This window comes from Neomonachus schauinslandi, chromosome 1 (genome assembly GCF_002201575.2).
Source record: "Neomonachus schauinslandi chromosome 1, ASM220157v2, whole genome shotgun sequence".
NCBI lineage: Eukaryota > Metazoa > Chordata > Mammalia > Carnivora > Phocidae > Neomonachus > Neomonachus schauinslandi.
In genome coordinates, this window is record NC_058403.1 from 47,573,608 (window position 1) to 47,586,092 (window position 12,485).

General features: G+C 33.7%; 1 protein-coding gene across 1 annotated transcript in view; it reads right to left on the reverse strand.

The window, feature by feature from the left end:
- The window catches only part of SENP7 (SUMO specific peptidase 7), a 140,537-nt gene that overhangs the window by 54,109 nt on the left and 73,943 nt on the right, over positions 1 to 12,485 (reverse strand). The window contains exons 5-6 of the mRNA XM_021692359.2: positions 10,504 to 10,701; positions 2,185 to 2,379 (exon numbers count right to left, since the gene is read on the reverse strand). Coding sequence (XP_021548034.2) covers positions 2,185 to 2,379; positions 10,504 to 10,701 — 393 coding nt within the window. The remainder of the gene's footprint in view (positions 1 to 2,184; positions 2,380 to 10,503; positions 10,702 to 12,485) is intronic.

Here is a 12,485-nt window from a genome sequence, read left to right on the forward strand (position 1 = left end):
TTTTAAGGGAAGAGAGAATCAAACTAATACTAGTATGGCTGTGACAATTGCCTTGGCAATACTGGTAATAGTAACGGGTAGCAGTGATCTCAGGATCAGATACTGGCATCCTCACCATAGAGACTTCAGGAGCATCAACTACAGCACCAGTAATAGTACTTTTGATGGCAGCATCAATAAGAGAAACACAAAAATAATGACTAACATTTATTAATCACTTACTAAGTTTCTGACATTATATTAAGAACTTCACAGAGTTATCTCCTTAAATATGCACAATAATCTTACAAGATGTGTGTTACTACCTCTGTTTTAAAGATAAAATAAGTAACTTGCCCAAGGTAAATCAGCACATTTGCAATACTGCTAAGATCTGAATCCAGATGTCTGACTCCAAAGTCCATGCCTATTCTAAATATAACAGTCAAAAAAATTACCACCAAGAGAATGAATTTTCAGAGCCCACATCAAATACCACCTGGAAATTTCATAACCATTTAGAAAGGACTTGAGGAAAGCTAGCATTCTCACTGAACAGATTTTAAGAACACCCAGAAATTTTAGACCTCTTATTATTAAATCTTGGCCCCAAATTGGTATAAAGCCTGTACAGTACAGATTACAATTTGATAGTTCCATAGAATCCTCATGATAATGCTATTTTTCCTAACAGTATGAATGTGCACTGATGTCTTTTGAATTCCATGGTGACAGTACATAAGTGGCTTTTTCTATAGAAAGTATCATCAATTAACATTTTTATTTGTATGATACTTTATGTGCACAAAGAATTCTCACATGTGATATTTAATTAAAAGAGAATAAACAATTTTGTAATGTAAAAAGGTCATTTCTCTTCCTACAACTCAGAAAACCAAAACTCAAGATTAAATGACACGAACATTTACCCAAGTGCACAGAATTAAAATATATATTGAGCTAAGCACTGGTTATAAATGCAATTAAGACATGCTGTCTCTCCTTAAGGAGCTCATGGTCTAGTAGAAGAGGCAGAAATAAATACCTATAGTACAAACTGATTAAGCATGTCTAACATTTCTAATTACACATTAATTTACACATTAAATACATGAGTAACTGAATAATGCCACTGAAACTCTAGCAAATTCAGAAAAAGACCTAATAAAGTATAAAGTCAAAACTGTCAACGAGGATTCACTAGGTAGAGGTGATGTGAAACATAAAATATTCTCCAAAGGGAGAAAAATTTTGTAAAATATTTAAGTTCATATCAAATAAACAGTTTATAAAACTAAAGTGTGTTAGAAATATAAGAAATTTGTTACAGATCTTTAAAAAGGCAGCTATAATACTCTTTAACATAATTAGGCTTACAAGAGAAATACAAAACAGAAGCTACTTGTGGATGATTGAGAGCAAATTAAAAAAAATAAATAAGAATGGATCAATAATGTTTCACTCAGATCAAAACTATTTATTGTACTGGCTGAAGGCAGAAAATTAAAAAGAAAAGTTCATGGTAAATGAAAGTTAAAAGATTTAGTAGTACTTACTAACTGACTAACTTAGCTTTACCCACAATTTCTTTTTTATTTACAGTCCCTACCTGAGCATCTCCTACAGCTTAAAACAAAAGCAACTTCAGATTTCCATTTCTCTTACTGGCTCAGTAAGCTATAGTTGTTAATAGAATTCACTATCTCAAACCATTTTTGTGAGGAACACATTCAGCCATTCAATCAGAAAATAGCTCCTGAGTACTAGGTGCCAAATACAATTCTAGAATCTAGACATAAAAACAGTGAATACAACAAGATGGAGAGATAGATGAATGGATGGATAGACTGACAGATGGCCAGACAGATAAACAGGACAGAGGAGGAAGAGGAACTTAAAAATTTCAGAGGAATAGATTTCAATTATATCAAATAAACTGAAATACTGAAATAGGTAACTCAATTTTCCTTAAAAGTCTACATCTATTTTCCCAAAACACAAATACAGTGTACTTTTTGAAACTGATTATTATCCACAGACTGCTGGTTCCAACAGCCATCTCAAGCCACCGGGGGACAAAAGTCATACTAGCCATCAGAGCACATTTGCCCTCACTTTTTGCAGTAACACATCTATGGGGGAAGAATAGAGGCTCATTAGAATAAGTATAATATTTATTTTGAGTAAAGTTATCACTAAACGTACCTTTCAGTTAAAAAGGAGCTCTTGTGAGGATTTAGATTTTGACAAGATTTTAGGCTGCCATCAGATGATGAAGAAAGCTGCTCTGATTGCAAGTTGTCTGTATCACCCAAACTGGCCTCAGTTACAGATGAGGTCTTTATGTATTTTCTTCCTAACTCCGTTCCCAGGACATTCGTCAATATAACTCTGGGTATCCTGTCACACAAAATAACAAACACTGTACTGTACTGAGGTTTGCAGTAAAAAGTGTATTCTAGGAAGTTGACTTTTCAAACATTTTCATCTTTGCACAAGTAAGCTATTAGAACTATATCAGTCTAGAAATCAGCCCATAAATACGCTGTAGGAACACATTCTTTTTATGTTTCTAGAAGTACTTGTGTCTTACAAATTGGCACAGATTAGCCTGCCACAATAATGGTTTAACTGTACTAATGGATGCTACTGGGGTGCTTAAAATTTTAACCAATTTTTCTCAAAAATTCTTTTTCTTTTCCAGTATTTATTAAAAACACAGATTACTACAAACAAATTCAAGAAATCTTTATTCTTCTCATTCAACAGAAAGTTCTTGATAAATAATTACATACTTGTAACTGGCAAATGAGAAATGCTAAATCCAACAGGAAAGAAATCATTCAGAATGCACCTGTGGTAATGATAGATTCCATAAGTGAAACAGCACACATACCGGTGGTAATATATATGCTTTATATAACAGCACCAAGGAAAGAGCCAATAAATCAAATGTGTAGAAAATTAAAGTGTATTTTTAAAGCTCCAAATTTTTTTAAATTAGTGGGGTTCACATTGAATGTACTATATAAAAGCCTGATATCTTCTTAAACAGAAGAGGATAAATATAATCTTTTCTTGGTTAGCCAATTGTTATTATGAACAACTGACATACTTTGCCACACAGCAATGATGCCCTACGGCAATTATTTGGCCCTGAACTGACCAACCCAAACCAAATTATAATGTTCTTAGTTCTTGTTACTGTATTTTTTAAGTTTTCCTATCTCCTCTTCATCAGATATTCTCCTTGACTGTTATCAATGTCATTTGCAGCACTTTACTGACCATTTGTGAGAGACAACAGAAAACACTTAGAAAGAGCCTGAGTACTTCCATTTAAATGAAACCTGAGCGTCCCTGTACTTTGTTACATTTGCTGTAGTACCTAGAGGTTTTCCTTTATTTTTACTGCATAGAGGCATTATGTTCTTTTCACACTATGTTCCAGACAGAATGGGATTTCAGATCTTAGGAAAACTTTAAAATAATTTCAGTCTGCTCTTTATTTTAAACACAAAGAACTCAAAGCTCAGAAAAGTTAAATGGCTGAAGGTACAACTCTTCTAGCAGAAGAACCTGGGCCTATTATCTTTTGGTTTCTTAATTTTATTCCATTACACACATCCTTAATACTAAGTTGTCAAAGGATCCAGATAACTGAGCTTTTCTATAGATACTGAAGGAAATCTTTGAAAATATGCTTTTCCAGCACAACCTCCACAAAAAAAGTATTGCAATGATTAAGTAGTATATATGATGTAAAAGCAAAGGCTAGTCATAAATACAACTCTCTAAACTCAGAGTTTGAGTGAAGAAAGAAGGGGAAGGAAGTCTGTCATCTAGTACAACCACTGATTGTGAGGGAGGGCAGAGATATTTTTCTATTTTCTCTTAAGATTTAAATCTCTAAGGATCCTAGTTATTACAGTCTGCTTTGTGTATTTGATGCCTGAGAGAAACCTCTTTAAAATCCTTGATTTGAAGTGGGAATGGAGGCAATATAGGACCAGAAAGGAGTCTCAAGATTTCTTTTATCTGACCTCACACTAGAAATTGCTATGAAATAAATCACTAAAAAAAACTTCAACTAGGGGTACCTGGGTGGATCAGTCGTTAAGCATCTGCCTTTGGCTCAGGTCATGATCCCAGGGTCCTGGGATCGAGCCCCGCACTGGGCTCCCTGCTCGGCGGAAAGCCTGCTTCTCCCTCTCCCACTCTCCCTGCTTGTGTTCCCTCTCTCGCTGTGTCTCTCTCTGTCAAATAAGTAAGTTAATTCTTTTTTTTTTTTAAGATTTTATTTATTTATTTGAGAGAGAGAGAATGAGAGAGAGCACATGAGAGGGGGGAGGGTCAGAGGGAGAAGCAGACTCCCTGCCAAGCAGGGAGCCCGATGCGGGACTCGATCCAGGGACTCCAGGATCATGACCTGAGCCAAAGGCAGTTGCTTAACCAACTGAGCCACCCAGGCACCCCAGTAAATAAAATCTTTAAAAAAAACAAAAAACAAAAAACTTCAACTATAGTTCAATGAAAACTCATCTGTGTTTCTCAATACTTTAGGGAAAGTACAGAAATAGTAGCAGATATAATTTTATTCAGGTTAGAATTATCTCTCTTCAGATAAATACCTTAATGTAAATAAATTTTACTTACTTTTAAGATATGAGAGAATCTGAAAAATTGATAACTCATTTTAAGAATTGATAATATACTCTTTTTATGGTCCCCTATCATTACTGAATTCTAAAATGTGGTTTATAATAAAAATAATCTAAAAACTGTAGCATTTCAGTAAAGAGAAAATTTAGGGCACATAAGGAAACACATCAAAGAAATGTCAGCTCTCATTTAGTATCTGTTTAAATGCCTGACTATAATATGTTTAAGTATGTTTTAAAATGTTGAGTCCCTAAAAAAAGCTGTCTCTACAAACAGAAGAGATGGATTCCATAAAAGATTACTTCTGTACAAAGTGTTGAAGACAATAATCAACAACAACAAAAAGTACAAATATCAGCAAGCAAATGGTAAATTTTAAAGATCAGAGTTCTCTTCTCAGTAATAAATGATCACCATATTCTTGTACAGTTTATTTTGCCACTAGATTTAAAGAAAGCAAAAAGCAAAGAAGATATGAAAAAAGAATCTTGGAGGATAAATAAAACCTTTTAAGTTAAACAAACAGCTGAAAATCTGTCCTAAAAGAGAAAAATATCAAAATTGACCCAAAAGCCATGTGAAAAGATTATATACCAAACTGCAGTAGAACCTGCATCTCTAAAGCACAAGAACCCTGGAGGGCCTTTTAAGCTATCAGAAGGTCAAAGCACTATCTCAGCAGCAGTATACCTTTCAATGAGATAGCATTCTTAGAATGTGAACAAAATGCCACAAGAAAAAAATTAAAGAATAAGTAGAATATTTAAAGGTCAATAATTTAGATATCATAGAAAATATGTCATAAAGTCCAATTCCTGCTTTACTTATGAAAAAAGCTAAATTTCAGAAGAGTGAAAAGCACTGTGGTACAGGAATCAAGAACAATGACTCTAGAGTCAGACAAAAATAGGATCAGGTTCTGATTTCAGCACCTAATAATATAACTTAGTCAAGTTATTTACCATAATTTTTCCTCTTAGCATTGATCTTCTCATCTCTAAAATTAGGAGAAAATCTACCTTACAAAGTTAAAATGAAATGAGATATTAGATGTAAAGCAGTTAGTACAAGTCCTGGCACATAGTAAATACATAGTAAAAGGAAACTCGCTTTTATTTTCCTATTACTGAAGTCTTCCTCAAAGTTATAAATTATCCTTTCAAATGGTCCTTAATCATCCTAATTTATCATACTCTGCAATCTTGATGAAAACATCTTATTAGAAAAGTACATAACTCGAGGCGCCTGGGTGGCTCAGTCATTAGGCGTCTGCCTTCGGCTCAGGTCATGATCCTGGGGGTCCTGGGATTGAGCCTCGCATCAGGCTCCCTGCTCGGCGGCTCCCTGCTCGGCAGGAAGCCTGCTTCTCCCTCTCCCACTCCCCCTGCTTGTGTTCCCTCTCTCGCTGTGTCTCTCTCTGTCAAATAAATAAATAAAATCTTTAAAAAAAAAAAAGTACAAACTAAATAGTTAGCAATGCCTATAGTACACCACGGCCATATCCCAAACATCTTTCATCAACTATTTGCAACTCATGTAATTTGGGTACCTTGAAGAAACAGAGTTCTGTGTGAGAGCCTTAGAGAATACAAATCTTTATACTGATGACTAAGTTCATAATACCTAAAAGCCATCTTTTGGTATACAACTATTTAAGTTAGCATTGCCATGGAAATTTCATGGCTAGTCAGAATTTCAAAAGATTCTGAATTTTCACAAGAAATATATAAAGGTGTATATTTCATCTTTCACACTAACTCAATATGGAAGAAAGGACCAAAAAACTGTCATTTCACAGACTATCCAATTTTTTTTCCTGAGTATGTAAGTAATAACAGTAAGTAAAATAAAATGGCATTTATTTAAGTTTATTTACTAATATTATGAAATCACATTTCAAAATATAATATGCTAAACCAAAGCAGAAACAAATTTTGCAATGCAGTGAGATGAAGCAGAAAGTATACTGGCCTGAGAATTAATGCCATTTATTGATTATTTCTCTGCATGGTTATTTTCTCTGATTCTTAATTTTTTCAATTATAAATTGTGGAGTCCTTACCAGCATAAGTAGCAAGGTAAATGTAAGATTCAAATAATTTAATAAATGAGAAAAATTGGTAGGAGCTATTAATATAAACTTCATGTTAAAAGCAAATTGTTAAAGAGATGCAGCGCTTGTTGAAAGACAACATAATTGTATCTGGTAATAAAGCTACAGCAAGCAAAAAATTACAGTACTAATTTAGTTTTCATTTTGTTTTCATTTAGATGAATGCCTTTCTAAAACTGTATTATGTGACATTTTATAGGGTTCTCATAAATCCATTCTTATCTCAATGATATAATTCAAAACGTACTTTCTAAATCAGTTTAAGCTATGTAGAGAAAACAATTTTAATTGCTCAATAATTCTTAAAAGTGATTCACAGATTTTCTAAATTTGCTCTTTTCTTTTACTAAGCTAAATTTTAAGTGAATAAATTGTCACTCAACTAAAATTACACTGGCTTAAAGAAATCTTAAGGTGCCAGAAATACTATAGTATCCAAAAAGTCTTACCATCACAATAACTAAATTATGTAATTTTTTAAAACTTCAAACGTGTAAATTTAAGAGAAAAATGAATAAATATAATTAGGGATATTCCAAGAACTGGGACCTAACTCTTCTTAATGAAAGATGGGTACACTGTCTCCATATTTCTCTAATAATTTCCTGGTGCCAATTGATGAAAAGAGGAGAAAGACAGTTTATCTTCTCAAAAGCCTTGTATATGTGTCCCAGTAGGTTCTTTCTTGCCTAATGACCAAGGTTTATAAATGTCTGAAAGTTATCTCTCAGGAAAATAGATGTGAATCACATATGGATATAAAATATACACTAAAATACTGTTTACTTATTTAAACAGAAATTTGTACATTCCACATACTGGTACTTTGATATTTCTAAAACTCTTGACCCTTCTTCATTATTTGAGAAGATGGATTTGGATTGTTTTCTGTTTTTCTTCTCAATGTTACCAAGAAATTAAAAAGCTAAATTGTCCTGACATAAAAGGACCATCTAAAATGGTTTAGATCCGGGCGCCTGGGTGGCTCAGTCGTTAAGCGTCTGCCTTCGGCTCAGGTCATGATCCCAGGGTCCTGGGATCGAGTCCCACATCGGGCTCCCTGCTCAGCAGGAAGCCTGCTTCTCGCTCTCCCACTCCCCCTGCTTGTGTTCCTGCTCTCACTATCTCTCTCTCTGTCAAATAAATAAATAAAATCTTTATAAAAAATAAAATAAAATAAAATAAAATAAAATGGTTTAGATCCTAAAATGCAAATAAAATTTCTAAAAAAAAAAAAATGTCATTTTGGTGACTGAATGAGTAATTTTGGTTTACTTAATAGTTTAATTTAAGATGAAATTAAAAGCCAAAAATAAATTTTCCTCCCTTTCATCTCTCTGAAATGAGGTCCTACCTAAGTAAAAATGAAAATAAGACAAAAAGCATCATGTTAACGTTAAGCAAAGACTGAAGAAAGAATAAGTCTCCTATTCCACATAGCAAGTCCTATACAGAAAACATTACCCAAACCTATACCTTTAAACTGTTCTCCAATGTTCTTATTTGAAGCTTGTAATATCTCTTTTTCTGGTTGTCACCAAAATTACAGAACAAATAACTGGTTCTAAAGGATGAAAATACATTTCAGTCAAAGCGACAGGAGATGTAATTCTGCTGAGAAGCAACCTCTTCCTTGAATTCAGCAAAAATTGACTGGGTATTCAGTTATGCACCCAGCAATGTGCCCAGGTATTAGTATCAGAGTAAAAATAATAAAATGTAGTTGCTGCCCTTGTGAAGCTTACTATCAGGGAGGCAGAGAAACTAAATAGTGTGATAAGTGCTATGATATATGACCAGGCTGCTTAACAAGAGAAAAAACAGGATTAAACACAAATTAGGGTGTGGAATCAAGGAAACTATCCCCAAAAGATGGCATATGAATTCAATGTTGAAGACTAAAAGATGTCAGTAAAAGGGAAAAGGAGAATTGTTTCCAAAATAAGAGAACAAACAGCATGAGCTCAAAGGTATAAAACAGGACATTCACTGAGCTACCACTAGTTCCCTAGAGACTAAAGCTCAGTTATGAATGTGGAAGAGACAGACACAAAGCCAGAGATAGACAAAGGTGAGATCATTAAGGGCCTTGTATGCTAAGCTAAGGAGTTTGAGCTTTATCCTGGAGGTTATATGGAGCCACAGAAAGATAGATGTTAAACTAGAGAGCAAAAAGTAACATCTGCCTTTCAGAATGAATAACTTAGCAACAATATAGAGAAATATTCAAGGAAAAAAAAAAAAAAAAAACACCAAACACAGGAAGCCCAATACTATCATAGTAATAAAGGCGCAAAGTTATCATGGCTTGACTGGGGCAGTGGCAATAAAAATGGAGAAGAGATCATTTCAAGACAGATTTAGGAGGCAAAAATAACTACACATGAAAAATGACTGGATATAAAGGATATGAGAGAAAGAGGAGTCATATACTCAGACAGAGAGGGGATACAGAAATAGGAGTAAGTCTAAGAACAAAGACAATGCATTCACTTTGGAACAAGTTCAATTTAGGACCCCTGGAGCTGGGAGAAAAGGTCTGGACTAGCTGGTAGTTCACCCCAGGAAGTGAAAGGAAAACACACAAACACACACACACACAAACACATACACACACACACACACACACACACAGTAAAAACCAAATTAGAATCTTATTAGGACTTTTAACTTCATACTACATTTCAGTTTCATGAACATATAATCCAGCCCCGACCTGACTGACTCTAAGATTTAGGGTGCCTTAGACAGTTAAATTTATATCAGGTATGATCTAATAAGGAAATTCATTTTCTTAGCTTTTTGTTTTGGCCTTTTTTTAAAGAAGTGTCCTCCTTTAAAATTAATATACAGCTATCTACTTCTATTTTTTAAATAACTGTGTGGAAAGTTAGCAGTTTTTATCTGGACTTGGCTTAAAGCACTTATATACTACCATTTAGATTACACACCATATAACCAAAGCACTACCTAGCTAATGACAAGTTATTCTAATTGAAAGCAAAGTACTTTCCTCAAAACATATTCATTTAAGGGTTAAAACTGTAAATGACACATTAAAAATATTATGTTACAGATCACAAATTCCCAGAGCTAATTCCAAACTCCATACACAATTCCTTTAAAAAATATAAAATAAAACTGGTCTTATTTTCTAAATTAAACTGTATATTTATTATTAAAAATCTGGGGTAATATTTCAATATCAGCTCCTTTTTTTAAAAATGCATGTAAAATACAAGAAAGCTCACAAAGTCAAAAGTGGCAAGGACTTAAATAATATTTAATAGGTATGCTAAAGATGCAGAAAATAAAAATGAACTATTAATTCTGTAAACTCTGTCAAGACATAAATAGATAAGTATATATACTTTTCTTTATTTTCTCCATTCTAGCATACCTTTCATATGTTATTTAAACTGGGTCCTTACCTATCTATCTATATATGTATCTTCATTTTATATCATAAATGAATCTCTAAAAATATGTATATGTGAATCACATTATAAAGTAAGTTAAATGTACTAAGATACTTGGCTTTAAAAATAATTTTATGTCAACTTAATGAAGTGCAAAACTATCATTAACTTTGTAAATTGAGATTGTCAGCTTTAAGATTAGAGTGGGGCATACCTGTATATGCAGATTTTCTTAAAAATCATTTCCAACAATCTTAACAATTTTAAGATTATTGGACTTCTACTATTTCAATGTGGTAGGTTGAACAAAATCAATACTGAACAACATACCTTTTAGATAAATTAAGGCTTTGGTGAAGAGGTTCTAATTTTTGACATGTCTCTAGGCTGTCAACAGATGTCGAAGGCAATGAGTCTGATTGCACCTTGTTGGCATCACATAAATTAGCATCGTTTCTAGGTAGGGTCTTTCTGAATTTTCGTCCTAAATCCGTCCATAGGACATTCGTCAACACAACTTTGAGTTGCCTGTTACACACATAAATAATTAAAACATAAAGTACTAAACATTGTATAATACATGAAGTAATCACAAACTATACCAAAAGAAAACCTCCAGAAATTCTCGATTTCAGTTCTTCAATCAATTAACTAGAGTATTAAGTAAAATATTTGCTTAACCATTCTCAAATATATATTAAAAAGTAAAGTCTATTTTACTTAAACTGGAATTTTCTTCAGAATTCTGTCTGGTATACTACAACCGTGGCCACACACATGTATAGCTGCTGGGATTCATGATAACCCATCTGTGCCTATTTATACTTTCAGTGAAACAACAATACACATCTGCATAACTCACCACGGAAGGCAACCACTTTCTGCACTATAATTGTGTTTTTAGTATTTGTTGATTAGGAAAGCATTATTAAAAGTAAAGGTGAGGGGCGCCTAGGTGGCTCAGTCGGTTAAGCGTCTGACTCTTGATTTTGCCTCAGATCATGATCTCAGGGTCATGAAATCAAGCCCCGCATGGGGATCCGCACTCAGTGCAAGTCTGCTTGAGATTCTCTAGCTCTCCTTCTGTCCCTCACCCTGCTCACACGTGCTTACGCTCTCTCTCTAAAAATAAAATCTTTAAAACTAAAGGTGAAACATTATATCATCTACAGTCTCAATTAAGTCTACACAGTCTTATGTCTTCATAGTCTTAAGATATAGACTTAATTTTACCTTATTTCTACAAATAGATCAATTTAAAACATTTACTTTTACTGTACCTATACCCTTTTCAAAACTAAAACTGATAAATGCAAGCAGCTCCAGCTTTTTGCCTCACTACATTTTGGCCATTATTCATTCAATATATCTTTTGCTGATAATACTTGAAGAACTGTGTTCAGTTCTGGAACCAGAGAATAATAGTTCTTGCAGTAGTGTGCACAGGCTACCAAATGGACTCAAAACAATGTCAAATGAGAAATGTCTGAATTGGACATGTTTAATCAGAAGAGTGTCTATTCTATTGTCTGGGCCCATTTTAGCATTGTTTCTTTAACAAATATAAGAATATTAAAAAACAGGAGTGCCTGGCTGGCTCAGCTGGTGGAATATGTGACTCTTGATCTCAGGGTTATGAGTTTGAGTCCCACTGGGTGTAAAGATTACTTAAAAATCGTAAAAAAAAAAAAAAAAAAAAGAAAGAAAGAATATTAAGAAACAGAAAGCAAAGTGCTCATATATTTTAAAGATAAAACAGATCTTGGGGTGCCCGGCTGGCTCAGTTGGTAAAGCATGCAACTCCCGATTTTGGGGTCATGAGTTCAAGCCCCCCGTTGGGCCTAGAGCTTACTTAAAAAATAAATAAAAGATAAACTAAGTCTCAAAGACATCACTTGTTTGCAGCTGCCACTTTGGGCTATCTTCAGACCATCTGGAAGGAGGCAGTATAAGTCTTCAGGAAACCTCCATAGAATGCACTGAAACTCCAAATATTTTGAGTTAAAAAAATTGTTTTTTAATCTATAGATTTTAGAATTATCATTAAATAATAAAGAGATAAGTGACATGTCTATGAATAAATAATTCATCCTTCATTCAACAAATACTTACCAAATACCTTCTAGCAAAACAACTGTACTAGCAGAATCTAGAGATTCAGTAACAAACAAGATGGTTGCAGTGCCTGCCTTCATGGAGCTTACATTCCAGAGAAGAACCACCCAATTAATTACTTAATTACAATTGTGATGAGTGATATGAAGTTAAAGTACAGAGAATGCACTTCTTCTAAACTAGGTCAAGGAAGATTT